This window comes from Phycomyces blakesleeanus, assembly GCF_001638985.1.
Source record: "Phycomyces blakesleeanus NRRL 1555(-) unplaced genomic scaffold PHYBLscaffold_3, whole genome shotgun sequence".
NCBI classification, from domain to species: Eukaryota; Fungi; Mucoromycota; class Mucoromycetes; order Mucorales; family Phycomycetaceae; genus Phycomyces; species Phycomyces blakesleeanus.
The window spans coordinates 164058-191559 of NW_017265136.1; the positions used below are offsets into that span (position 1 = coordinate 164058).

Here is a 27502-nt window from a genome sequence, read left to right on the forward strand (position 1 = left end):
CATATCCTCAAACCCACGTCTAATTTTCAGCTTGTTTCTTTAAAGATGTATTGAAGTTTGTCCAAAATTTAATTAGAATTAATTAATTAATAGCTAAAAACAAGAAATCATTGTAATATCAAGTGGCTGTTTAGTCTTCAGTACCTTTACACAGATATATTAATAATGCAGATTATTTATTCCTCTGAATGTTAATTTATTTACATTTTAATTTTAACTTTAGTTTTCTATTTAAAATAAGAAAAAGACAATAGCACGCACTACAATATATAAATACATATATATATATATTGAGAATAGCAGAAAGGAAGTGAAGAATTAAAATTAAAGAAAAAGAAAGAAAAAATAGCCTACATCCAGTGCAGGTTTATTATTATTATTATTACTATTATTATTATTATTACAGTCTACAGAGGGGAGCACACAACAAACGATGTCTGAACACCCATATCTACTTGATCCCAATGTTTTAACTCAAGCATAGATTTTACATCTCGCAACTCGTTTTCAAGCTTTAGGCGCAACAACTCTTCACGTTCCATCTCACTCTGATGGCCTACTGTTGCCTGAGCCATCATCTGCCTAAATTCTTTTCGCAACTCAAGAGTCCCGCTGTCGCCTCCGATACGCTTGGCTTGTTCGTCAGCAAGACTTCGCTCGCGCTCACGAAGTGCCTGTCTAAGTTCCGAGATACGATCTTCATACGTCTTACGTTCGTGCTTAAAGTCAGTCATATTGCGAGTCAAACGATCGTATTCTTTGAGAATACAGCTCAGTTCGGCCTCAAGGCTGGCCGATTGGAGCATATAGGCACCTTCTCTTTGCGAAAATTTCGACTGGGCATCTTGGAAAGCCGACCGGAGTCTGTTGAGTTCAGCATCAAGCACAGCCTTGTTGCGTTCAAAAGGCACGGCGGAAAGATGTATTGGTGCTTGTAATGGTTGCGGGGAACACGTCTGGAGATCCTTGAGTTGTTTCTGATAGACGTTCGATTGTTGAGTGGCTTCATAAAGAGCCTTTTTACTATTCGAAAGATTGTGCTCACACTCTTTCAAGGCCTTCTGGCAGTCCGAGTGTTCTGCCTGTACACGTCTATACTCTCGTTCAATCGTCTGTACTTGAGACTTTAGGCCATCAGCTTCGAATTCTCTTTCATACATCCTCTGATCACCGTGCTCTCCTTGCACAAAATACCCCACTGGGTTTTCCAACAATTCGTTTTGATTTATACCCTTGTTTTGTAGCAATGCCTGCACTGCATCATGGATTGATTTATTCGAAAGTCCTGTTGCCCGATCACACGCATCCAGCAACTCAGCTTCTTCTTTTTTAGATTTCTGTAGTATGCTTGCCTGACGGCTGATGTGGTTTTCGAGAGAATCTATATAGCTGTTCAGAGTGTGTTTGATATTCGACCCATTTTTTGGTATGTGTCTGTTTTCCAGTAGGCTCTCGAGGTCTTTTCTGTACCGTCTCTCCTGATCGAGCGAATCGCGTAATTGATCAATTTCCCGGCTATGCAGAAGGGCCTGATGTTGGTCCCGACTAGCGGTTTCCATCATCTTTTCGTTTGATGCCAGCTGTTGCCCAATAGTCTCTATTTTGTCTTTGATGCTGCTGATTTCCCACGACTCTTCTGATCTTGCGTACTCTTGGTCCAAGCGTTCGCCAGGGCTGTCCTCCACGCTCGTCACACTTGTCCTGACCGAGCTCGAGAACCGAGAGTCTCCAGAGATACTTCCATTGTCACTCACACTGCACACACCCAGTGTGGTCCTTTGGCTCTGGTGCCTCGGGCTTATGTAACTGTGGACAATGTGATCCAGTTGCCGCGATAGTTGACCAAGAGCCGATCGTAGGATGTCCAACTCGTTTGTCTGCTGGGCGGCAGCTGGCGGGCTTCTTGTGTAATCGCCCATCATTTGCTTGCGAGCAGAGACAGCAATTGTACCTGCAATGTGCTCAAGGTATCTTGCCCGGTCATCCGAAAGCTCTGAAAAGGCCAGAAACAGTTGCTCTGTTAACAATTCTGTCTGTTCGTCACTCTCGTTAATTTGTTTCATCAAGCTTGGATCCACATTTTCAAGCCTCAGGGAGCTAACTAGGGCAGATCTTATCAATGCTTCGCATTTAAGCTGTGTCTTTAGAACATTTAACCTAGATGATTTCTTATTATGTTTCTACAAAGAGACATATGTTAATAAAAAAATTGATATGCTTTTATTAAACTGTAAGAATAAATAAATGAATGAATAATATATATATTGATCCTATTTGATACTGATTGATATTTACCTCTTGTAGTTCCTTGAGATGAGTCATTGATGCTGTAGGGAATTCAGACGCAAGTGTTATCGCAAATGGACCGGCCAGTTGCTCAACTAGCTCATCAGCCTCAAACTTTGCGGGCGAAGCTGACTTTGCGGATGAGACTGAATAGGCCACACAATCTGTCCAAGGTAAAGCGATTCCTTCAAATTCAACAATCGTCTTGATCTCATTCGCAAATGACTCTTGTCTTCTAGATTCTTCCTGTCGGCTCCTTGTCTGTGCTGTTCTTTTGATGTCTGAGTGGGATGAGTCTGCCTTGCGCCGAAAGGAATGCATGTGCTGCGCACGAGAGGATATGGTCGGTGTGGCAGCCGACACCCGAGTCGCTGTTACCAGCACCGATTCTGTACTGTCGACTACATGGTCAGCCAAAGAAGGGCGTGGGATAGGGGGATGCTTTTGGTTTTTAGTTTCGTTCAATTGAGTCTGAGCGGATTTGCTGCTTTTGCGCTGACTAGAAAAAGGTATTTTTTTCTCAGGATTGGAACTTGGTCGAGACAGGCTATCTTTTCTGGATGCAATTGGCATTGGTTTCGTAGTGTTTTGTGTACTGGCTATTGGTTTTGTGGTCGGGGCATTCAATCGTTCTTTCAGAGCTGGTGATGTAGTTGTAGTTTTTGTGGTTGGGGCGTTTACGGGTTTGTCAACTTTACTAATATTTTCATTGGGACCCGTTTGAGTAATCGAGGTAGTGGTGGCCTGGGGTGTTCGTGCCCTGTGTATCGAGCTTCGTGGAACGATATTTTTCTGTGTTGGTCTGGATTGGCTTTCGCTTTGGCTTTGGCTTTGGCTTTTTACGCTTGACTTTGAATTGATAGAAAGCGTCGAGTTTTGGCTGGCTCTTCTTGGCCTGGCAGAGTTGTCAAAAAGAGAATTGTTTGAGGTGCGTTGAAATGTGGTTGAATTGACATGATTGTTAGCGATTGAGGATGTGTTTGACACTGGCGTTACTAGTGTCTTTGTGGGCGTGACGCGCTTAGGTGATTTTGGTTTGAGGTCTTGGTATTGTTTGGTGTTAAATTGGTCATTCTTGGATAGGTTTCCGGTTGGCGTAGGTTGCTTATAAATACCACGTATTCGCTGCTACATACAGAATTTAGAAAGTTTATTTTCTGTTTTCTACTTCTTCTACTTTTTTTTTATTTTTTGTTTTTTCTACTAAATGTCATTTCAGTTTTGACATCTACTCATTACAAATGAGTTAATAAAATGAGAAGTAAGAAAAGAAAGAAACTCACGGTCTCTTCTCGGCTCATATTTGGATGACATGTAATTCAATAAAAAAAGGGAAGAGAAAGAGAGAGAGAGAGAAAAAGAAAAAAAAGGAAGAAGATTTAAAGAAGTACAAAGAATTAAAGTGATTATTATTTAGAAGAAGAAAGAAAATAAGAAAGGGCGTTAAAAAGATGTAGAGTTTATTGTTCACTGTGTGCAAGAGCACATCATGTAAGTGTTGCCATATATAGGTGTTGCCCATATGCCAAATACTTCTTTAAATGTTGGGGATTGTACCACGAACAACGGCAGACAGTAGTTCTCTCACTTCTGGGTCGTCTGCCAGAATAGTTGTTTGGTTTGGTTCAAACACAATGGAAGCTTCCATGTATGATGGTAGAATAATTTTCTGGTTTCCTAAATGATCGCGTACAAGTCGTAGTGCTGCATATTCGATTCCGCTCTACAGTTCCATGATCAGAATACTATTCTTAATACAATTACCACCACAACCACCACCACAAAAGCTAATACAGCTATTACTACTATCCCTACTACTAATACTACTATAATTCTTTCTTTCTCTTTAAAAGAGATTAATATTAATTCAATTCCTTACCTCCTTAAGCCTCTTCATAATAGAAATGGCATCGACCGGTTGAATAGGGGTGCGATTGTCAGCAAGTGTGATTGCACGAGTGCTTGGGCCTGAATTCATGTCTCCTAGCACCAACTGGTTATTGTGAAGATGTAGGGATCCAGAGATAGGTAGCAGGTAACTTGCGGATCCAGGTGCCTGTGGCTCTAGCTGAGACAGCTGTAGACTGTTACCCACCTAGTATATAATAATAATAATAATAATAGTAGAAATAACAATAAATTAGAAATAATCAATAATCAACTATTTCCCCTGTTCTTTCTCTTCTTCTTCTTTTACATATATATATATATATATATGTCTGTGTGCATATACCTTTTCGGAGATTGTGACTTTATCCCATTTACGTTTGAGGTCAACGTCTAGAATGTCACCCGATGTGTATATGTGAACATCTGCTCCTTTTTGCCTCCAATCCTCCTGAAATTGAGTGGCTCCCTGGCATTTAGGGATAATGATGTGTCGCGGAGAACCATCAAGTTTACGCATCCAATTCATGGTTAACAGGCGGCCCACTTCAGTTAGAGTAATACGGGTATCCAGAGGGGCTCGTAAGACTGTCATTCGACACCCTAAAGGTACATCAAATGAAGGAACTTCAGGATCTGTAAAAGAGAGAGAGAGAGAGAAAAGATGAATAAGCACAGGTCTTTCGGCATACATACATATATATATATATATATATCAGGTAAAAGTATGAAAATAAGATCACTCACCAACAACGATACACACATTGTGCTCTGAGTTTCCCCATTTCTTGAGAAACCATGAAACCGGTCCATTTGTTGGGCATGCATAATCGCCAGTAAACACAATGCATGGTTCCTTAAAGTCTTTCTTTGCCTTGACATCTAATGAAATTGACCCGACAGCCTGAAGTCCACCTGATTTGAGCAAGAGACCATGAGGAAGAGGCATTTTCGGGACATATAGTTGTTCCTGTAATTCTGGTGTCATCCTACACAAAAAATCGCCACAAAAAAAAGTGCATAGACGTACATACATTAATAATGTGTGGGTTTGTTTCTATTCTGTACTCTCACCATTCTCCACAGATGTTTGCATATTGTAGACTTCGATTTGCCATTGGCCCAACCATGTAGATTGGTATTTGATGAGTTTCGTGCCCAATCTCGACACCTACTGACAAGAGGTAGTTGCGAATCTCACCGATCAAGTCAAATATAATACCCATTGTTGGGATCGGAAACAATACATTGCCCCTTGCTTGAAGAGCTCTCCCTATGATTTTTTTTTAAAATAAATAAATAAAATAATAATATTATTACTATTAGCGTTGGCCCAATTGTTAAAAAAAAAAAGAAATGAAATGAAATTAAAAAGAAAAATCTACATGTATTGGGTTTTATTCTTCTTAATGTTATCTTTAGTTTGGCATACCTATGTAGGACATCATCTTGGCTTTTGAGCGTTGGAAAGAAAGATCAAGGTGAGATTGGTTTGTAAGATCACTGACGTGAATCACATCCGCATTTTTTAAAACAGAAGTGTCAAAATCGAGAGGGTGGAGTCCGGTGACCAGTGATGAAGAGGACAAGAAGACAATCTTTTTGTAACTTGTTTCTAGTAACCAATTTGCACTTCCCAAAGAATGGCCTGAGCTGTGTGCTTCGAGACGTAGTGTCGAGAAAAGAGTCTTTTTACAAAGCAAATATCAATCTAAATATTATATATATATATATATATATATATATAATTCATCGTTTTTTTTTTTTGGTTGATTGGTTGGTTGTTGTTTGGTGGCTCACCAATGTCTCTGTAAATCTGACGGGTTGGATTTTTTCAATGCAAGAAGCAATTTCTTTCATAGTGTAAAGTGAGCGCCATCCTTGTTCGATACAAGATTGTCCCATTGCACCCAGTTGAGAAAAGTGGGTTGAGGATTTCGGGGCAATTGATGTTATGGAGTGTCCATGATAGGAAACCAGTTCTTCCATACGATATCTTCAAGTGTACATATATATATATATCATATACATTAAATTATTCAACAAGATATCTTAAAGATACATATATATATATAACAAATGTGGAAATGGAGAGCCTTTCTTATTTTATTATTATTGTATTTTAATAACTCACCTTGCAAACTCAATTGTAGGCTCAGTAGCAATGATTTTTCCTTTATATCCAAGATACTCGGTCAAAAAAGGCAGACCGAGCATCAGTTGCGAATTAGCAATGATGACTAGATCAATGCTGTGAACATCTACAAGACTAAAGTCGGCTATTCTGAATACGCATCGATCCTCACAATTGTCAAGTTGTGAGCTAGCCAGAGAATAGTTTGTGTCGTTTGCACTTTTTCTGGTCTCATCATAACTCGACAGGATTGACGAGAGTGTATTTATGGATGATGGTGGTTGTGGGTAAAGAGGTTGGGTAGCTGGACGTGCAAATGCACTCAGGGCAGTACTTTCGAGAGGACAATTTAACAGGATTGTGTGTTGTCTAATCTTTACTAAGAATGTATTTTGGGGTGCTCCCATGCGATCGATGCATTGTATCTTCATTATCCTACTTTTCTCCTTATTTCTTCTTCTTCTTCTTTTTATTTTACTTTCTTTTTGTTTTGTTTATCTAATGTCTGTTACTAGTTTTATTGACTTGTTTCACTTTGAGTATGCAATTTATATTTGCATATTAATAGGAGGGGAGAAAAGGACGAATGGTTTGCATGGCTGGGTGGCTTGTGAAAGGGTGAATAGAGTCACGCCAATAGAGATTAGAGTTAGGTTTGACATCTCATTTGATAAGTCTGCCAAAAAAGAAAAGAAAAAAAAAGTAAAGCAATTCTTGTTAGATCTTCATCAGCCATGTATTTGATGTACTATTTGAACCCCCAGGGCGAGCGTGTCTACACACTCAAGGTAGTGTAGAATTTATGTGTTTTATAGAAACCAATATATATATATATATATATATATATATATAACGAACTGGAATAAAACAGAAAACTGGTCCTTCTGGGTTCCCAACAAAGTCAGCACATCCTGCTCGCTTCTCTCCTGATGACAAGTTCTCCCGTCAACGCATTACAATCAAGAAGAGATACAACATCTTGTTGACCCAGCTTCCTGCCCGTGCTATCTAAAAGGCGCTCGTTCTTTCTTTTCTCTATTTTAAATCAATTGTCTGTCTAGACAAGAGAATCTTCACAAAATAGCAATAGTGCAAGACCATAGAAAATTTCCTTTTTATTTTATTTCGTCTTCAGTATATAGATAGATATATAGATATGTACTTGTATTATACATGGCTTATAATTAATGTTCCTGATTTATTTATTATTATTATTTTTGACGAGTGTGCGTATATATATATATATATGATGGTATCTACAGGTTTGTATACATATTTAATAAAGAAAATAAAATAAAATAAAAAAGAAGAAAAGGGGTGGATCTTGGTTAATGCTCTCAAGTAAGATATATGTGACTGGTAAGCTGTGTCAATCCCAAAGGTTGTGTGTCTGTGTGTCTGTGTAGTAATGTCTGTGTGTGGTAGTTATTTTTTATTTTATTTATTTATTTTATTTTTAAAAAAAAAGTAGTCTTTAATGTACTTGATCTCCTAAACCATGGCCAACTCAAAGTATGAATATGTACGCCATTTCGAGACTGTGGACAAAGTTTTGCCCAACACATGGCTAGTTGTGCGAATTGATGGTCGAGGATTCCATCGGTGAGAGCAAGATATTCATTATTTTCTTTTTTTATGTATATATGTATATATAAAGCTTAAAAAAATATTCAATAACAACAATAAGATTTTATTACTATTGCTTTGGTTATTGGTTATTAAATTAAACAAATTCAAATTAGATTCTCTCAGACTCATGAATTCCAGAAACCCAACGATCGAAGAGCATTAGAGTTGATGAACCAATGTGCGATTGAGGTTATGAAAGATATTAAAGATATTATTCTAGCCTATGGACAAAGTGATGAATTTAGGTAATAAAATAAACTACAGTAATAAATAGTAATAGTAATAGTAATAGTAATAGTAATATATAAAAATGTTTTAAATTTAATTTAAATTAAATTTAAATTAAATTAAATTAAATTAAATTAAATTATATCTTTATGTGCATACTATGGCTATGTACATATTATGTGTGATATTCATGTGGTAACTGTATCTAAGTATATGCCTTTACTTCTATTATTATTTTATATAGTTTTGTTCTTCCAAAGTCTTGTAACTTGTATTCACGAAGAGCGAGTAAGATTGCTTCAACAGTGGCTAGTCTGTTTGCAGCAAACTATGTAATGCACTGGGGAAAATATTTTGGCGATCATAAATTGCAATATGCACCTTGTTTCGATTCTCGTGTTGTGTGTTATCCAAGCGACCAGAACCTACGAGATTATCTCAGCTGGCGACAAGCAGATTGTGAGTATAAATATTAAACTATTTTGATTCTACTTTATACTGAAAATATCACTCTATATGATTACAGGCCACATAAACAATCTATACAATACAACCTTTTGGGCAATCGTTCATTCTGGCAAGACTGAAATCGAATCCGAAGAGATCTTGCGGGTAAGTTTTTTTTTTTTTAGATTGTTACATTCTTATATAGTATCTTTTGTATTGGCTGTTTAGAAAGAACATTATATATAGAATGCATAGACGCCATTATACTTTTTATTTATGTACAAACATTCTAGGGAACATTCTCAAAAGATAAGCATGAGATCCTCTTTACCAACCACAATATCAATTACAATAAGCTTGAGGATATTTACAAAAAGGGTTCTACAATTATTCGAAAAAAGGTAGAGTTTTATTACGATTTCGATCACAAATGTAATTGTGATTATTGAATGCTGGATACTTTGTTGCAATATAACTAGACTCTGGTGACATCCATTTCTCCAAATACTGGAAAGCCGGTAGAACGTACAAAGCTTGTTCCCTGTGCACTTTATGATGATATTATTGGACAGGAATTTTGGGACACCTATCCAGAACTGTTGAAGGAGCGTTAGAAGAAAAAATAAATAAAATAAAATAAAATAAAAGAAAATTTACATTTACATTTACATTTGATCCGTCCTGTACGTAAAAGATATATATATATATAAAAAGACTATTTAGGAAGTCTCCTCAAATATCTGGGAAACTGTCGAGGATATAGCATGCATGAACTGTAAAACTTGATTACGCAAGTCTTCTATTTAAATACAGCATATACATTTATACATGTAAATAATAATAGCAGAGAGAAAGACTTGCCTTGACTTTCTTCCATAATTGGAATCTTATCAAGCTCATTCTGTACTTGTTCCAGAATCTTCCTGTCGTTCTCTTCCAATCGTTTTAATAGGGTTTCTTTAAAGCTCTCTATAGATCGAATAATAGAATCCATGTTCTCTATGTACATGGATATATTATATATTGTTGTTATTCTGGAAGCACAGTGAAGATATAAACCATCTACAGAAACTATGAAAAAAAACAATTATGCCTTTGATAGAATCATTTCGCTTCTTGATAAAAGATTCGACCTGGGTATGCAAAGCAGCCAAGTCTAGGCGTTCCAATTCGTCCGTTATTGATCCATAAGGTTTTTTGATGGATTCTTCTTCTTCGTCTTCTTTATAAGTATTAATTAATTTATTACGAGAACAAATATCTTTTACAAGACACAAGCATATATACATATATACATATATATATATATATATATATATACAGTGATAAAGTGCTCACCATTCATGATATACGTGTGTGTGATATTAATAAGAATATTAGTAAATGAAGAAAGAAATACAGAGGATTTATTAAATAAATTATTAATTAATTAATTATATTATATTATATTGTATTGTATTGTATGCATGTATGTATGTATATATGTATATATGTATGTATGTGTGTATGTGTGTATGTGTGTATATTTAGAGACTTCTGCTGCCAGACGGGCCAAACCATTGACTGCTGCTATTGTGCAGTTTACTGGCTTTGAGCACTTCACGTGCCATGGTCACATCGCTCATGTGGCTCGAGGTCCGGATACTGTTGCAGTGAATGACAGTAGATGCAAATTCTGAAAACGGTCTGTCGTCTTCTACTCCGGGTTCAGAATTTGAGCTACCAGAAGCCTGCTGTTGGTCTATAATGACAACAGTTTCGTCCGATCCGTTTGATCCGTCCGATCCGTTTGACCCATGCGACTTCTACCCACACATATACACAAAAGGATATAATAAAGAGAGAGAGAAAAAAGACAGCTATTTAATATTCTTTACACAAATTACACTCGTACTCGTATTCGCACTCGTACACATAAAGAGAAAGAGAAGAAAGAGTAGAAAAGATGGTCCTTTATATATATATATATAATTGACTAATTGTGGCTGTGGATAATGTTTACCATTATTGGACGTGAATTGAGTCTTATTGTGGTGCTTGAGTCTGGATGATCTTCATAATTTGTTTGCATCTGGCGAAGTCTGGAGAATGTGGACGGCCCTGCATCTGGCGACTCTGGATAGTCTTTTGCCGGGAATCTCCAGACGGCGGAATGTTGCTTTTGCTTTTGCTCCCAGAGATCAACCTCGTCCACGCCTCTTCTGCGCTCGGGGTCGTTGAGAATCTCAGCTCGAGGCACCAGTGTCAGGGGCGATCGATCCATGGGCACAAAGGTTGATATGAACTGGATCGACGGGCTTGACGGAGACGCCGTCTGACCCGATCTGTGTAGCAAGCGTGATATCCAGCTGTCATTTAGTATTTTGTTGTTGGTGTTGTTGATCGTGTAGGTTTCCTTGTTAGCCATAAGATCTCGAGCCGAGTTCTCAAACGACAGTGTCTCACGGCTGGTGGCAGACCGGACAGACAGCCAGGGCAGAATACGGGACAATGGTCTTGCTGTATTTCCTGGTGTGGATTTTGTGGTGTGTGGAAAGATGGAATGTATAGTTGGACTGGGTGGGTGGCTATTATTGTCATTATTATTATTATTATTATTATTATTATTATTATTGGTATTATTGGTATTGTTATCGCTATTGTTTTGGTTGTATCTGTGGCTGTTGATGTGGCTGGTATTGTCATTGGCTTCTCTGCTCTTTGGGTGGTACTTGCGCCGGTAACACATAAATAGACTGAGAACAAGACCGCTCGTACAAAAAAGCATACCCAGGACAGCAAAGATCAGTAACAATGGCCAGAGATACCTTGCCTGGTCCCAGCTCTGGAGTGGGAAAGGTAGCCTCGCATTTGGATTGCTTGTCTGAATCGATGATGGTAGTGATGATGATGATGATAATGATGATGTTGTTATTAGTGATGAGTGGTGTTGATGTTGATGTTGATGTTGTGATATTGATTTTGATATTTCTATTGATTCTGATTCTGATTTTGATTGTGATTTTGATTTTGATTTTGATTTTGATTCTGATTCTGATTGTGTTGGTAAAAATGACAAAGATATTGATGATTGTGAGTAGGTCGGCGGCGGCGGCGGTAATACCGAAATTACGGCAGATGCAGTTGAGTGAGGCACAGTGACAGTGGTAGAGTGTGTTAGAGTAAGAGTGACAGGTGTAAATGAGTGTAGAGATTGACTGGTTAAGAGCGGGAGGAATTCGTCAAGAGAAAAGAGGTTCTCAGTGAGAGCCATGAGAGCAATAAATGAATCTAATGAATGTAATGGGATAAATGTTTGGTTTGGCTTGGCTTGGTTTGACTTGGTTTGGCTTGTTCGATTTCTTCGTTACTTGTTTGCTGTTAAATGTATATACTTGTATAATATTAAATTACAAAAAAAAAGAGATAGAGAGAGAAAAGAGAAAAGATTGGAAAGAGATGTTCTCACAGAGGGAACTTGAACTTTAACGTTGCGATTATGCCTGAAAGTTGAAGATAAATGTTTATTTGAATATTGTCATGGAAGAGAGATATTAAGATGCAGATGGGAATTTACAATTATTAAGAATGACGGAATGCGTTGTCTGACTGGACAAACAATGTAACAAAAAGGTTACAATAAAAAAAAAGAAATAAAGGTTGAAATACAGGGAAAATAAAGAAAAGAACAAGGTAATGAAGAAGAAGTAGAAGTAGAATAAGTAGTAGGGTAAGGTAAGGTAAAGATATATAATATATAATATGTATACAAATGCTATTCTCTATGACTTTGGAACAGACTTGCTGCTCTCAGGTGTTGGATCGGCACTCTGGTCGGTGATGGGTTGTGATTGAGGATGAGGTTGTTGAGTTGTTGTTGTAGTTGTTGTTGCCGAGGATTCGGTGGGGGTTGGTCGCTTAACACGAATGAGTTGAGGAAGATCTTCCTTTTCTTGGAGATGCTGGCTGTCATGTTTTCGTCCTACTTGAACGTTACTCTCGGGCTGGGACAGGTTGTTGAGATTGACGACCGCGACTTCTTTGTTTTCATAACCAATCGCAGGCTGCTCGACAAGGTTGGGTAGGCCGTTGAGAATGGCACGGTCGTTATTGGCCTTTAGGAATCGTCTAAAGTGGCCCAGACTGCTCTTCTTCTTTTCGGGCTGGGCTGCAGAATCTCCGCCGTGGGTTGCTTGTGGGGATGCACTGACATCGCTGCTTCCGCTTGCAGAGCAGTTTTGTCCAAGCTGCTCTTCTTCGAAAGGAAGGTAACCGTAGGCACGTTCGCCCATTTCTGCCCAGTCAGTACCGATCAATTCGTCTTCGTCGTTCAATCGAAGGCGGAGGAAGGGAGTGAGGTTGATGACGATCAGGATAATGTAACTATTAAATGATTTGTTAATCATATATATATATATATATGTATATATAGTGTTCAACTTACGTTACAACAAAAGACCAGGCAGAAACAGAGCCGATTGCAGCAAGTTGGATGGGAACCTGCATCCAGTGACCATCTAACCAACCACCCTTGGGAAGGGAGTCCCAGGGAGTGTCATCAGGGTAACCGAGAGCAATGATTGAGCGCTGGGCAAAGATACCAGTGAGAAGTAGACCAACAAGGCCACCGATGTAATGCACTAAAATAAAATAAAAAAAATATTGGTTTTAATTTTAATAAAAGAAGCTTAACTAGATAATAATTCTTTGATTGTTATTTACCTGCAAATACATCAAGTGCATCGTCGAATCTGTATTTGTGTTTGTATTGGACTGCAAGGTTGCAGACAATGGATCCCAGAGCACCAAAGGCAAGGGAACTGCTTGGGGAAACAAATCCAGATCCTGGGGTGATTGTTGCCAGACCAGCCACGGCACCGGTGCAGAGACCAATGATACTCCACTTGCGAGTGTGTCTGTAATCCATGAGAACCCAGACGATTGCACCAACGCAACCCGAAAGATGGGTATCGATTAAGGAGTTTACACTGCGGGCATTTGCGCCCAATGCACTTCCTGCATTAAATGCAAACCAACCTATATGTTTTTTTGTTGTTGTTGTTGTTGCTGTTGGTTACTAATGTATATAATATATATATATATATATATATAAAGATTTTTTTTTTGGTTTGAAGACTTACCGAACCAAAGGAGAGCCATTCCAAGAAATACAAAGGAGACATTGTGAGGTGTATTAACGTTTTGGTTGTAATCTCGACGTTTGCCTAGAACTACAGCATATGCGACTATTGTAATAAACAAGTTTTTGGGTTTGTTTTTTTAAGGTTAAACAAAACAAATGCGTGTATAAATATAAATATAAATATAAATATAGTTGTTATTTTTATTTTTATTTACCTGCAGCTAAACCACTTGAAATGTGCACAGTGATTCCACTAGTGAAACAAATACCAAAAACAAAAGAAATAAAGGTTAATTTTATTTTATTATGGTGAGCTATTTAATATTTTCTTACCCTGCATAGTCCATAACGCCCATGACAGCTAACCAGCCATTTGGAGACCATACCCAGTATGTGATGATGTCTATTGAAACAATAAGAAACAAATTAATATACAATATAATATTTAATGAATCAATGATTTACCATAGACAAGAGTAGTCCACACAAAGATAAAAAGCATAGCTGGTCCAAGCTATATATATATATATATATATATATATATATATAAAGAAGGTTTAGAGATTATGCTAATAAGCATGTGTTTTTTTTTGTTTGTTTGTCTTTCTGTACAGCAAATATTTAAACTTACAGACATGCGCTCTGCTGCAGAACCAAATGCGAGGGCTAAGATAAAGGTATAAAATAAGTAAATTAATTACTGGCTGGACTAATACAAAAGGAAGCAAAAAAATAACAATGCAGCAGTAATGGTTTGTAGACTGCATTGGTTCTATTTATTTATTTAAATCTATATGTATGTATGTATGTATGTATGTATGTATGTATGTATGTACCTGGCGTAAGACATGCGAACATGGCCTGAAATATCATAAAGGCTGAGGCTGGAATTGTGTGCGATGCTATTTGAGGAAGTTCTCCGACTCCACGAAGTAAAAAGTGAGCTATGTAATTTTTTTATTTTTTTAAAAAAAAACGTAATTTAGTAATTGGTGCGATAATAATAATAATAAAAATATAGATAAATAGATAGATCGACAAAATTTACCTGAATCACCAATAAAGACACCGCCAGTGTTGGAAAATGTGAGCGAGTAACCAATCAAGTACCACTACCAAAAAAGAAATAAACGGAAATCTGTTAATAAATACGTCCAATAAAAAAAAAGTTTATATATATATATATATATATATAATAAAAGGAGAGTGCTTTACTTGAAAGGAGACGACTGCTACTGATAGGACGGTGAGGTACATTAATGACAATGCGTTTTTTGCTCGAGCGAGTCCAGCGTAAAAGAATCCTAGTGCAGGTGCCTAATATATATATATATATAAATGCTTAAAAGTTTAATACATGTATTATTTAAGATATTTATTATCTAAATAAATAAATAAAAATCTAACCATCAAAAAGACAAAGGTAACGCAAACCAAGACATAAGCTGTGTCGCCCTTGTCAAGAAGCATTGAAGGAGTGGGATCAGCCATTTGAAAAGAAAAGAAAAGGAAAGAAATGAAACGAAATGAAATGTAATATAAGATAAATGTAAATTGATGTAAAGAAAAGAAAGAAAAAAAAAGGGAAACAAAAGGGCGCCTTTATAAAGGATTTCGATATCTGTTTTTTTTTAATAGAACGGAGTTGGGGGGTGGGGGGTTAGGTCTGACAGACAGAGAAACAAAAGAAAGAAACCTTGACAGGCGATTATCGCTCTTGCTTAATTCGTATGTTGCTTGAGATAAGAAAAAGATAAATGATAACGAAAATCTATGCAAAAGATAGGAAACCCGCGGAAACCTGAGAAGGGGAATCAAGGTTGTAGTCTGTGATTGGCTTGCACCTTTGCTTTGGTGCTGCTAGTCTTCAAATTTTAAGGACCAGATTGAACCAACATATATACACACATTTTGTATAATAATCTTTAGAATAAGAAAAAAGTTGCGCTTTTTTTTTATTGTATTGATAAAATAGACAATAGAACACAATAATTAAATTGTCGATTGTCGATTATCGATTTATTACTATTGATCTTCTTTAACTCGTATAATATACTATATACTATAGACTATATATTATGCATTTATTACAAGTCTTTTGAAATGTCAGTGTGATGAGCCAGGGATGTAGACACAAAGCTCATGAAACGCTTTCCATACACAGCTGGTTTCACAGACGATATCGAGTTCTTGTCTTGGGTCATGGCCTTGAAAAAGTGCTCCGATTTTTTCTTGATGTCGTACGGTGTTAATATGTCAATGATGCCCATGAAATAAAGAGTGGGTAGAGGACGGTTAGACTCATCTGTAGCCTGGAAACCACCTTCATTCGAATAAAAAACACAGTTGCTACGTCTTTAAATTCCATTTATTAGATACAGCAAAATTATTTTTATACATTTTTATATTCAATCAATCAGTTCACTATAGTTTATCTTATCCTAAAATACATCTGTAATATTATTTTGTGTAGATAACACTTACTCATCAAACAGGCCATCAGGCAATTCGGATACATCCAGAGGATCTGGGTTTGCTTCAGCGATCACTTTACGGAATACGTCTGCCTTGCTCTCCCTTCGTTTCATCATCGATGCCCGTCGCTCAGCAGACTTTGTGTCTGGCTATATAAATAATTAAATATTTAAATAAATATTTAATTTTTATTAATAATCTCATTCATACCTGGAAAAACTGAAGTGTAGAGTCTCGTACGTTGTCCTTGTTACCACGGATCATGTCATGCACTCCAATCAAAAGACTATAGTCCATTATATTCAATCCGACCAGCAACTGAGAATAATAATCGTAATCATAAAACAAATAAGATAAATTAATTAGCTCAAATAATAAAGGCACAATGGGTCAACCGAATCCAAAATCAAGATCAAAATCAAACCGAACCGAACCAACTCAAATAAAAATATCAATTGTTATTTGTGTGTGTATATTGTTCAGTTGATCAAATAATAATACTAATAATAATAAAAGAAATTATCGGTATCGGTATCAATAAGATTGTTAATATTTATCACCTTGACATCTCGTAAGAGTTGAACTACAAACATTCGCCGCTTGCTAGGTCCCAACTGTAGCTCTTTTGCACGCTTCTCCCAATTCAGGTCCTTCATGACTGCGTATGGGTTCTTTCTTATCTCTTCTTCTGCCAAAAACCGACCAAATGTTGAACCCTTGTTTTTTTGGAATTGTGATATATACAGAATTGACAAAAACAGATTAGCATTTTTTGGGGGGGGATAAGGAAAGGGTTTAAGAAAATTAAGAAAGAACCAAAAACAGGAAAAATGCCTCTGATGAGATAGTATGAGAGATGACTTTGGCTTCTTTTGGTCTGGTTCTGGTTTTGGTTTGGATTTTTAGCTTTTTAGATTTTTAGCTTTTTAGCTTTTTGGCTTTTTGGCTTTTTGGCTTTGGATTTAGCTATAATTTGTGTTTTGTGCTTGACTATTTTTTATTGCATTTCCCTGGTCATGATTTCTTCCCTTTTTTTTTCTATATATATAAAAGAAAGAAATGTATAGAAATGTATTAAGGTTCTTACTTTCAGGTCATACGTTTCATGAATGTCCTTGTTTGGTGGGAACACATTTCCCATGACTACAAAGTGAATCTTCCTTCCATGAGGGAGTTTGACACGATGAAGGCCATAATATCTGCAAAGAAGGGTATTTGGATTTCTACACACGTGCTGTAGAGTGAGAGGTTTTTTTTTATTTTTTTTTAATTGTTATCGATTGTCATTTAGTAATGATAATAGTAATTGAGGTAAATAAACGTAAGAAAGTATATCATCTTACATCATGATACTGCTTCAAGATCTTTCTCATAAAAACATGCTCTGTACGATGGATCGTCTTGATTATAAACCTGTAATCGCGTGAATAATAAAAGAAGCTCCCACTCTTTCCAGGTGAGCCCAGTTCAGATAAGATGTATTTGCTAGTCAGGGATATCTAATCATTACCAAAACAAGAATATTATAACAACCAACAAAAAAAAACATTAGATCTTTTTTTATTTATTTTATTACGACCAAGATAATCTCTCTTGTGTTCATCGATAACAGATGAAGACAAAAAGGAAACTTGGATACTAAAGAATCAAGAGCCATAAAAAGCAAAAGAGAAAAAAAAAATGTACAAGAAAATGTTTGTATTTATTTATTTATTTTTAAAAACAAAACATATAAACTTTTCTTCTTTTCTTCTTTCTCATTTTTATTATTTTTATTGCGATTTTTTTATTTTTACGATTTTTTGTTTGTTTGTTGCGATTTAAACTTCTTAAATAAACGTAGAATTTCCAATACAAAAAAAAAACGTACCAAATAATCAGCAGGGTCAATTCCAAACTTTTCTCTCAAATGTCGAAATGCCCAAGGTGCATAGTCTTTAAACTTGAAATCATATTTTGCTCCAGGAGTCAATTCATCACCTGTACTAATCTTAGAAGAAAAAAAAAGTATCAAAAACCCAATTGAAAGAAATCATATCTTTGATTTTCATTCCTCTTTGATTTTCTTTTTTCTTTTTGACAAACACAGAAAAAGACTTACACATCAAATGCAAGTTTATGAGCTGCTTTGAAATCAACGTCTTCAATTGGCCGACTTGTCTTTGCAGACACTCTTCCAACTGCAATCCGTATACCGGTCAGCATATTGTACATCAAAACATAATTCTGATGTCCCTCTGATATCCTTGTCCCCATCATCACCCTATCTCCACCTCCTGTTCCAGCTCCAGTTCCTGTTCCTTCCCCGTATTCTTCATCTTCATTATCATCAGCATACAAGGATCTGTGGCGTGACCATCGTCGGAATGCTCTACGCCGGGCACTAAGCTCTCTCTCAAAGTCTTCAGACAATCGGGAACTAGTCGTTGCAGCAACATCTGGTCCGATAGTGTGGTTACGGGAAAGCTGGCGGGAGTGACGTTGGAGGAAAGAATGGGTAGAATTACGCTTGGGTGTTCCATTACTATTGTTATTGTTGTTGTCATCAATTGTTCGGATAGGCTCAGTATGTGCCCTGTCAATATTATGTTCCCTAGGTCGGGGAGCCAACTGGTTGTCTTTTAGACTATTGAGCGGAAATGGTCGATTTGGAACGGCTTCTGTTTGTACTGTTTTTGGTGATTCCACAGACCAATCGAGATTTCCATTCTTTTTATTCTCCATTCCAATGTCCATTGTGCTGGATGACGCATGAGAAAGATGATCGGCATGTAATTGATCCTCAAGCATTGTGGGAGCTGTCTGGACGTAAAGCGACATAAAGAAACAGCCGATAACAGCTATTACTATTGCTATTATTATATTTCTTGAACAACAATAATGATAATCAAAGAAGTTGATCGTTTATAAAATAAAGACTAATTAAACCAGGTGCGCCTCTCTTTCTCTTCCTTCCTTTATATATATATATTATATCTTTGTGTGTGTGTGCTTCTGTGCTTGTGTGCGTAGTATAATATAGTATATTATGGTGTGGTGTAGTGTAGTGTAGTGTAATATGTATCGAGAGAGATATTTTTCGTTCTGTTTTTACAAAATAAAATAGAGAACAATAAAATGTATTACGGGTTAATAATAAATGACAAACAATATATTCAGCCTTGTTGATTAGAACAAAGAATAAGACCAAGGAGAGGTAGAAAGGATAGTGTAGTCGAGGACAATAAGAAGGTGGATTGACAATATCAAGAGAGAATACACAGAATAATAATCAGTCTTGTCTTTCATCCACGTGTCGAGTGGACATATAGGAGGGAAGACTATAATTTTTTTTTATATAGCGTGTGTATGTATTTCTTTCTTTCTCTCTCTTTTATATATATCATTATCTGATGTCTCTCTTACTAATATAAAATATATAATATATATATATAGTGTGTGTGTGTGTGTGTGTGTGTGTGTGTCTTGTTTTGGTTCAAAGGATTATCTTGTTAAAGTGCACCGATACGATGGGCTCGCCATGTTTGGTATCCAGTACGACGATAGAAATCAACAGCCTCAACCCAGTCCACAAAAGATCTCTTGACTCCGCGCGCCTTCAGGACCTCATTTGCATAAGCAACAATCCCCAACCCAATTCCACGGCCACGAGCCTCTTTGGCCACTCCAACACACGCCATTCCTCCACTTCGGGCTCCAAACAGACTGTCATCCGTCCAGATCAGATCAGACCGCAGCGGGTGAGACACATTTGTCGTATTCAGCACCAGAGAAGCTATGATAGGCCCTTGGCTATCCTTCTGCCGCCCAACAATCAAATCCTGGAAGTCGCCCAGGTAAGCATGGTGCTGGTAAGTCGACACCCAGAATGGAAAGTACTTCTCCTGAAACCCAATCAGGGCCTCTAGCTGATCTGGCAGGATGCGCCCAAACCAAATGTCTTCAGAAGCCATGCGCTCCTTAATCGCTTTTGGGGTCTCGTAAGTCTCAAGCCCATCCATCATAAGATCCCACACGATATGTCTAAGCTTCCATCCGCGGTGCCCGAAAAACTTCCGGCTTTTTGGCCCGTCCACATCCTCCTCCTCAGGAACGCCAGGGAAAAACCGAGGATATGTCGATCCAAGGCGAAAATGCGTCGCTCCTTGCTGCGAAAGTGTTGCCAAGGCACGGTCGTGAAGACGACTACCGATACCCCGCGACTTGTACGGTGGTAACACCATCAGCAATCCCAACTGGCCATCATTCGTTGCTCGAATGTATTGGGTTGCCACAAAGCCAACGATCTGTTTTGTCGTGCCATCCTGGCAAACAAAATGAGCCGGATCGGACATGCGATCCAGGACGTGCTCAAACATTGCACAGGAAAGCGGCAGAGCTGCAAAATTGGCATTCCACATCTCCCAAATAACCCCAAGATGATCACTTTTTATATAGGGGCTCACATCAAATTGGGGGCTAGGAAGGGTAACCGGCATTGTGTTTGTGGTTTGGATTTCGCCAACCAGCAACTTGACAGCTGCCTCAAGTGCGGGCGGATTGTATTCAAATGTAACCACATACGTATCGATATCTGGAAAGACAGTCAGATCATATGGATTCATTGCTGCAACTACCACAAGTCGTTTGGAGAATATGTAGGCCAGCCGAACCACCTTGGCCTGGAACGGATAGAGATTTGCATTTCCAGTCCCAACAATCACCAGATCAGCTTGTTTAATCTTGTCTGGCAGATCAGGAGGAGTTGATTCGTCAAACAGGATACACTCTGCATCCGGAAACCGCTTCTTTAGAGACTCTTCAAATGCCTTGAATGGTTCCTCCTCCGAGTCGATTGCTAGGGTCACTGGTACCTGAGCACCCAAAAAGAGGATTTTCTTATAAACATGGTTGGCTTGAAGTGGAATGGTATTACGGTTATTGCGCACCACAGTCGGGACTTTGTCGTACAATCTGTTGCTTAGTGCAACATGCTTTGGTGAGCCAACCACATCAATAGAACGCTTCTCGAGTACTTTGGGCCAAGACAGGTACTTGTCCTTCAAACTCGCGACTCGGTCGATAGATGCCTTTAGTAGCTTGGGATCAAGATCCTTTGATTCAAGGGCACCGTAAAGGGTCTCAAACGCTTGCTCCTGATACAAAAGTGTGTGAGAGATCATGGCCATGTCATTTCCGGCCTGGAGTGCCATAAGCGCACCCTTTGGAACTCCAATTGTTTCCTTGACGGCTTCCATCTCCAGACAATCTGTGATGATCACTCCATCGTATCCAAGCTGTGTCCGCAGCAAGCCGCCCACAATCTCTGGGGATAGACTTGAGACCTGGTTTGGCTGCTTGACAAGTTTAGGTAAAGACATATGAGCAACCATAATTGAGGCCGGTCGCTGATAATCGTTTTCTACTCCCCCTCCTTTTGATTTGGGCTCGATGACCTTGCGAAATGGCTTGAGTTCGAGTTGTTCGAGATCCCTGAGGGTCTTATTAATCACCGGCACTCCTGTGTGGGAGTCAGTGTCTGTATCACCATGGCCGGGAAAATGTTTAGCGCTGGTGGCTACACCGTGGCGCTGGTGTGCTTCAATTTGTGCCATGCCAAGTCGGCCTACGAGCTCCGAGTCTTCGCCATAAGACCGTACACCGATCACAGGATTCAGTGGGTTGTTATTGACGTCCAAAACAGGCGCTAGGTTCCAATTGATTCCCAAGGCCAGAAGTTCGTCGGCTACCATGCCAGCCACGGCCTGGGCTGCTTCTAAATTGTTGATCGCACCAAGAGCCATGTTACCTGGAAAATAGGTTCCGCTGTGGCCCAATCGCCGTACCACGCCGTTCTCTTGATCCATTGCTATTAACAGTGGACGTGCATGGTTGGCGTTCTTTGCGGCTTCTTGCAGCGCACGTGTAAGTTCTTGTACTTGATGAGGCGTCCCAATATTTCGCGAAAACAGAATGATTGCGCCGAGATTGTGATGTTGAATCAGATTGAGGATTCCTTTTGTCGGAGTCAGTCCATCGAATCCACAGATGAGTAACTGTCCAACTGCAGATCTTAAGGGATGATCAGTGTCTTTGGTCATTCAAAACAGTTTACTAAAAATGTTTCTTTTAAAGAAACCAAATAATGGTATATGAATCCTTGGGATATATCTTAATCAAGGTTGACTGGACAAGTCAGTGGATTTAAATAACAAAAAAAAAGATTTTTGGCTTTTTCCTTAATTGCTCTTTATATATATATATATAATTTAATGATTGCGTAAGCTAAACCTTTTCCTGTTGTCTGCAGACCCTGTATTGTAGAAAATAAGCCGCTTGGCGTAACAATGGGAGTCTATGGTAAGAGCATTTATGTACATAAAAAAAAAATGAAAAGGACAGGGTCAATGGATCTCATTTTTTTTTCTCTCAGAAAACTAGGCAGACATTTTTCCTAGGCTTTACTGTCTAACTATCTATTATTAAAACAAAAGAGGGTGAGCGTTTGAGGACCCTGAAAATACTCGGTTTGCAAGTGCTTACAGACAGATAGACAGACAGATGTGTGTATGTTAAGGGAATTTTTCATGATTAAAATTTTATAGAGATTGATCATGAAATGGTTTGTTCAACACAACATCTCGTGCAAGTATTCAAAATTCAGCGCTTGATATTGATGAGAGAAACCAGTATGATTAGCATACGAGTAAAGAATAAGGATTTACAAGTAAATTTTTGTATAGTTGTTGTATTTTGACATATAATATATTCACTCTATCCAATAAAATTTATTCTTTGTATTTACTGATTTATTTTTGCACACAAAACTCATGCATATATATAGTGACAAAAAAAGGGCGTTTTATTAGATTTCATGGTAAGCCATTTGTGCTTTAAGGTGTTGCACGCACACACACACAAACTGAATTTTTCTAAAGATCAAGATATGAAATTATATTTTGAGCTGATATTCGAAGTTGATGACAGTTTAATCCGAACAACACACACACACACACACTACTATCACTTCACCTACCACTCTTTCCCAGCTCAAAGACTTCTTTAACCAAAGGGAGTTGGTCTTTAGTCGGAAAACATCTTTAATCGTTACCATTGACATTGCATAATAAACCTTGAAAAAAAAATAGTAAAAGTATATCAAACTCCATTTATCGTCATAATTATAATGTAAACATAATGCCTTGATCCTCAATACACCAGTACTCTTTTCTTTATTTTTCTTTCAGCTCAAATAATAAAAGCTTTTCTTGATATAAACCATTTGTCAAGCCGTTTCTTAACACATACACAGTGAATTTGTTTTTTTTTCTTTGTTGTACTTGATAAGCATGGCAATAATGAATTTTATATTGTCACGGTTGATCGTAAGTTCCACTACATATACTGCCTTTGTAGCTGAGACCAATAAAAAAAAACAGAGAAGATTGGCCATTGTTTATACCATATTATTCATTTGACCTCAATCCTATTGAAAACCTTTGGGAATACAGTAAGAACAAGCTGTACAAACATAAGAAGCCAGCCGAGCCAACGAGAGAGCTGTGAACCCGCTTCCAAAAAGATTGAGATAGTATTTCAGAGGAGATCTTCCTGAATCTTATGGCACCAATGCAAAGAAGAATACATCGATGAATTTTGAAGAAAGGACATTTTATAAATAAATAAAAATACAAATACAAACATCCCTTACTGAAGAAAATCGGACTCTCGGTTTTTCATAATAACTTGATGTAACTTTCTATCAACATAATAATTATAGCTAATAATATAATATACCATACTTCTTTAACAGACGTCTTAGTTTGCCCAAGAACTACAAAAGATACATAGAAAAAAATGAATTTCTTCTGAACGGAGTCCGGTTTTTTAAGTGCACTATATAAGCCTGCTGATTCTATAGTATTATGGGGTACATGATAGCCGAAATAGTCCACGCAGAATATTACAGAAATTTGGTACAGCAGCAAATCTGTGGCTTCAAAATATATAGAAACCATATATTTTGATTGTAACATCAAATTATATAAATCATCTAACAATTATGTTTGAATATATGAAGAAGAAGAAGAAGAAACGAATGATATAAAAACGAAGGTGCCAAAAGAACCCAAAGTTATGGGTAATGTGGGTCAACACTGGAAAGAAAAATCTGTGTAGTGAGCGAAAATTCACAGTACTTAACTCGCTGTCTAGAGCAAAGATGTATGTATGTGTGTGTGAAAGAGCCATGGTGACTGTCTTAGTACACAGACACAGTAGGTTCTATTCATGTGATGACATACTTGTTGGCAAAGAAGCATGGGCTGGTCTCACAGCAATGCCGCCTGTAAGATTTGCTTCATGTGATTGGATATATATTCATTCCCGACAGTCTTGACGCAAAGACCCTTTTTTTGTCTTTTTGCCTTTTTTTTAAAAAAAAAATTATAATTCTTGTCTGAAAATATACATTTATTATTATTATTATTATTATTATTATTATTATTATCAGTATTTTGTGTTTATCAGATTAAAGCCTTTAATATTTCTGTTTTATTTTTTTATTACCTTTCTCATCACACTACATCACCAATCAATCTACATCTTATCACTAATGCCGGCAAACGAGCAAGGGCGTTACACACAGCATGCAAACAACAAAAGTGTTACAGCAAAAGACATTGCCAATCTCTACTCCAGTTTGCAATCTGTTATCAACAATGTACATAATACAAAAGAACCCAGACATCAAGATGCCGTTCCACCTGATCTCTTTTTGATTCCCACCAGCAACAGACACACTCTTCAGCGCTGCCTGACAGCTCCTTTGCCAGAGATCTCAGAAGACCATAATAGCAATAGTAAAAATAAAGAGATATCAAACGACCAATCAGACTGTCCATGCCATCATATTCTGGTTTCAGAGCATAGTATGTACTGTGCTTTGTGCGACCGAGTTATTCCAATAGTCGAGCAGTTGCAAAAGGAAAAGGAGGCAGGCTTGCGGGCTATTAAAGAACTCCGTGATAAGATCAAGCTAGAGAACGATCGGGCCAAACAGCATGAGATGACCATTCGTGAGCTCAGCACAGCGGCCAACGATCTCAGCCAGAGTGTCCAGGTGAAATCGCAAGAGCTGACTGCTCTCCGAAGTGATATGGCAAAGTTAAATGAAAAGTATATCGGACAGGTGGATAAGGTTATTGAACTTCAGCTGGCCAAAGACGCTGTGGAGAGTGAACTTGAGGAATTGTCCCGCAAGTTATTTGAGGAAGCCAATGGTATGGTGGCTAACGAAAAGAGAGAGAAGCACAAGATCGAGGTGGCCTATGAACACCTCAGAAAACAACTTACCGAGACACAAGAGCGCCTGTCAACTGAAGAACTCCAATTGAATGAACTGAGGACAATGATGTCGACTATGGATGAGCAGAAACCCCAAGAAGAAGACAAACCCCGCGATCAAAGCAACCCTGACCAGCGACCTTTGCATGATCCCGATCAGAGAGCTGTACGCGACTTGGCCGGCTTGTTTCCAGAGAAACTTGCGGTGGAGCCTAGTGAAGAGGACTCGCTTATGGGTGTGGATCCGATGCTAATGGACATGTTCGTTGAGTTTGTCGAGACTGCTGACCGTGTGCCTCTAAACAAAATCCATGTTGTACCGTTTCTAAAATACAGTCAGCGGGAGGGTGTTGATTCCTGTTTACATTTTGGACCAAACTCACGACTTTCGGTCCGGAAACTCAATGAGGCGATTGTTATGAATACGTGCTTTATCGAAGAAACCCCAGCAGGATATGCAGCCGAGCAAGCTGAACGAATGACAGATGTGCCACTCAAGATCTCTGCTTCCAAAACGATGCTGTGGGAACGTTTAAATGGTGCTGAAGTCGCTACTTTCCGCGGCTGTCAGGCGTGTGGCCGGGAAGACCCTCGCGTGCCATTGTCATACCGGTTCCGGGTTTCATACTTTGACGATTGGGCTTGCATCGATCGGTTCTGCCGCGATAGGCTAGTTGCTGTTTGTGAATTCTATGTTTTTGTTCGCAATGTGCGACAGGGATACTACAACAGCCGCTCAGTCCAGGATCTTTACCACGAGATGATTCGGCTCCGACTACAAATGTTTTACGCAAGGTATAAACAAATAAAAAAATATAGAAAAAAAAATCGGGTCTTGTATGTTGGTAAACAAAGAAGGGCACTAAACTTTATAATATACGTGTTCCATATTTTCTGTCAATTAGTATGGGAGCTTTGTCAGAAACACTGCGACAATTGGGTGTGACAGGTGATAGGATAGGAAAGGCTTCTGCACCAAAGATGAACATTCCTCCACCAACACAGGCACCCAGGGACAGTAGCGAGGTGAATAAGCCATTACCAGAATTTGTGGATAATTCATCGCGATCGTTGAGCCATGACGGAGAAAAAGATCCTGGTACAGTAGCAGGAGGAGAATGCATTGAACCAGAGAGATCAACCAGTGCACCGGCTGGAAATGGAAGACCAGTATGGGCATGATTTGTAAAAAAAACAAAACAACTATAATTCTAATCATAATCACAATCATAATCATAAGAAGAAAACTGATAATAATTATACTAATTAAAGAAGAAGCAGAAGAAAAGGATTATCGAGATTCAAATCTATTTCTGTACAGTCGAACCTGGAAGCTCAATAATTTCCCTTCCTTTCCCTTTCTCCAAAAACAAAAAAAAATTGCTCTCATCGATAAGCATAATAAAATTATATATAATAATATACATATACATATACATATACATATCATAGATTCGTTCTTGAAACTCTAATCAATTCTTTTGGACACGCTCTAAGCTTCTTGTGTTTATCACTTGATTAAATAGCACATACACACACTGAATAAAAATTATAAGCAATTAATAAGCACCTTATTTCTGAAATAGACTTTTGTATATATATATAAAAATGCATTTCATTATTTTACAAATACACACGAAATTACAGGTTTCTTGGTCTTTGTATGACATTGTTCCGATGGAGTGGGATAGCCATAGTACAATGTACTTTTTTCTTTTAACAATGGCTGAAGATGTCACCAGCTGTACCTGGGTGAATGTTCATGCCGCTCATGGACAGACTCGAATTGAGAATCAACGGGCGTTCATATAGGAGTTTAATTAAACGATTTGGTGTTTTATTATTAATAAATGACTAAAGTAAATCTATTATTTTTGATACACACACAAAATGAATAAACTTATGTATGCATTGATGGTGATTTGTTTATTGGACAGTCCAACCGAGGCCGTTTAAAACAATAAGCGTCT

At 37.9% G+C, this 27502-nt stretch overlaps 10 protein-coding genes across 10 annotated transcripts; 4 read left to right on the forward strand and 6 right to left on the reverse strand.

Annotated features, from left to right (window-relative positions):
- Positions 1–3823: 3823 nt before the first annotated feature.
- On the reverse strand, positions 3824–6738 carry PHYBLDRAFT_71754 (hypothetical protein; the record flags this gene model as incomplete). Its single annotated transcript, XM_018442534.1, has 8 exons — positions 3824–4009; positions 4166–4381; positions 4520–4809; positions 4921–5162; positions 5248–5446; positions 5606–5861; positions 5974–6169; positions 6308–6738. 8 exons carry the CDS (start codon positions 6736–6738, stop codon positions 3824–3826), a joined length of 2016 nt encoding a protein of 671 aa, XP_018296239.1.
- Positions 6739–7041: 303 nt separating this feature from the next.
- Positions 7042–7319, forward strand: PHYBLDRAFT_107861 (hypothetical protein; the record flags this gene model as incomplete). Its single annotated transcript, XM_018428017.1, has 2 exons — positions 7042–7095; positions 7179–7319. The coding sequence occupies 2 exons, from the start codon at positions 7042–7044 to the stop codon at positions 7317–7319; spliced, it is 195 nt and encodes a 64-aa protein (XP_018296240.1).
- Positions 7320–7805: 486 nt separating this feature from the next.
- On the forward strand, positions 7806–9228 carry PHYBLDRAFT_185122 (hypothetical protein; the record flags this gene model as incomplete). The annotated part of the gene is made up of 6 exons (XM_018439035.1): positions 7806–7909; positions 8050–8181; positions 8409–8623; positions 8691–8776; positions 8905–9012; positions 9091–9228. The coding sequence occupies 6 exons, from the start codon at positions 7806–7808 to the stop codon at positions 9223–9225; spliced, it is 780 nt and encodes a 259-aa protein (XP_018296241.1).
- Positions 9229–10137: 909 nt separating this feature from the next.
- PHYBLDRAFT_71752 (hypothetical protein) lies at positions 10138–11018 on the reverse strand (the record flags this gene model as incomplete). Its single annotated transcript, XM_018442533.1, has 2 exons — positions 10138–10416; positions 10614–11018. 2 exons carry the CDS (start codon positions 11016–11018, stop codon positions 10138–10140), a joined length of 684 nt encoding a protein of 227 aa, XP_018296242.1.
- A 386-nt stretch (positions 11019–11404) lies between these two features.
- On the forward strand, positions 11405–12104 carry PHYBLDRAFT_71751 (hypothetical protein; the record flags this gene model as incomplete). The annotated part of the gene is made up of 2 exons (XM_018442532.1): positions 11405–11683; positions 12021–12104. The coding sequence occupies 2 exons, from the start codon at positions 11405–11407 to the stop codon at positions 12102–12104; spliced, it is 363 nt and encodes a 120-aa protein (XP_018296243.1).
- Positions 12105–12819: 715 nt separating this feature from the next.
- PHYBLDRAFT_121806 (hypothetical protein) lies at positions 12820–15290 on the reverse strand (the record flags this gene model as incomplete). The annotated part of the gene is made up of 12 exons (XM_018428831.1): positions 15141–15290; positions 14949–15050; positions 14782–14845; positions 14570–14677; positions 14365–14399; positions 14199–14247; positions 14067–14136; positions 13949–13986; positions 13732–13836; positions 13313–13627; positions 13035–13230; positions 12820–12973 (listed from the first exon to the last, which is right to left on the reverse strand). Coding segments are annotated over exons 1-12 (1320 nt in total), but the record flags the coding sequence as incomplete, so codon positions are not given.
- Positions 15291–15865: 575 nt separating this feature from the next.
- Positions 15866–18650, reverse strand: PHYBLDRAFT_97688 (hypothetical protein; the record flags this gene model as incomplete). Its single annotated transcript, XM_018444028.1, has 8 exons — positions 15866–16088; positions 16227–16357; positions 16419–16526; positions 16769–16924; positions 17296–17442; positions 17552–17707; positions 18079–18193; positions 18310–18650. Coding segments are annotated over 8 exons (1377 nt in total), but the record flags the coding sequence as incomplete, so codon positions are not given.
- Positions 18651–19702: 1052 nt separating this feature from the next.
- PHYBLDRAFT_86668 (glycoside hydrolase family 3 protein) lies at positions 19703–22264 on the reverse strand (the record flags this gene model as incomplete). Its single annotated transcript, XM_018443653.1, has 2 exons — positions 19703–21996; positions 22111–22264. Coding segments are annotated over 2 exons (2448 nt in total), but the record flags the coding sequence as incomplete, so codon positions are not given.
- An 855-nt stretch (positions 22265–23119) lies between these two features.
- Positions 23120–24205, reverse strand: PHYBLDRAFT_163326 (hypothetical protein; the record flags this gene model as incomplete). Its single annotated transcript, XM_018434774.1, has 4 exons — positions 23120–23151; positions 23220–23319; positions 23899–23946; positions 23990–24205. 4 exons carry the CDS (start codon positions 24203–24205, stop codon positions 23120–23122), a joined length of 396 nt encoding a protein of 131 aa, XP_018296247.1.
- A 1049-nt stretch (positions 24206–25254) lies between these two features.
- Positions 25255–25602, forward strand: PHYBLDRAFT_107449 (hypothetical protein; the record flags this gene model as incomplete). The annotated part of the gene is made up of 1 exon (XM_018427997.1): positions 25255–25602. A coding segment is annotated over one exon (348 nt), but the record flags the coding sequence as incomplete, so codon positions are not given.
- Positions 25603–27502: the final 1900 nt, after the last annotated feature.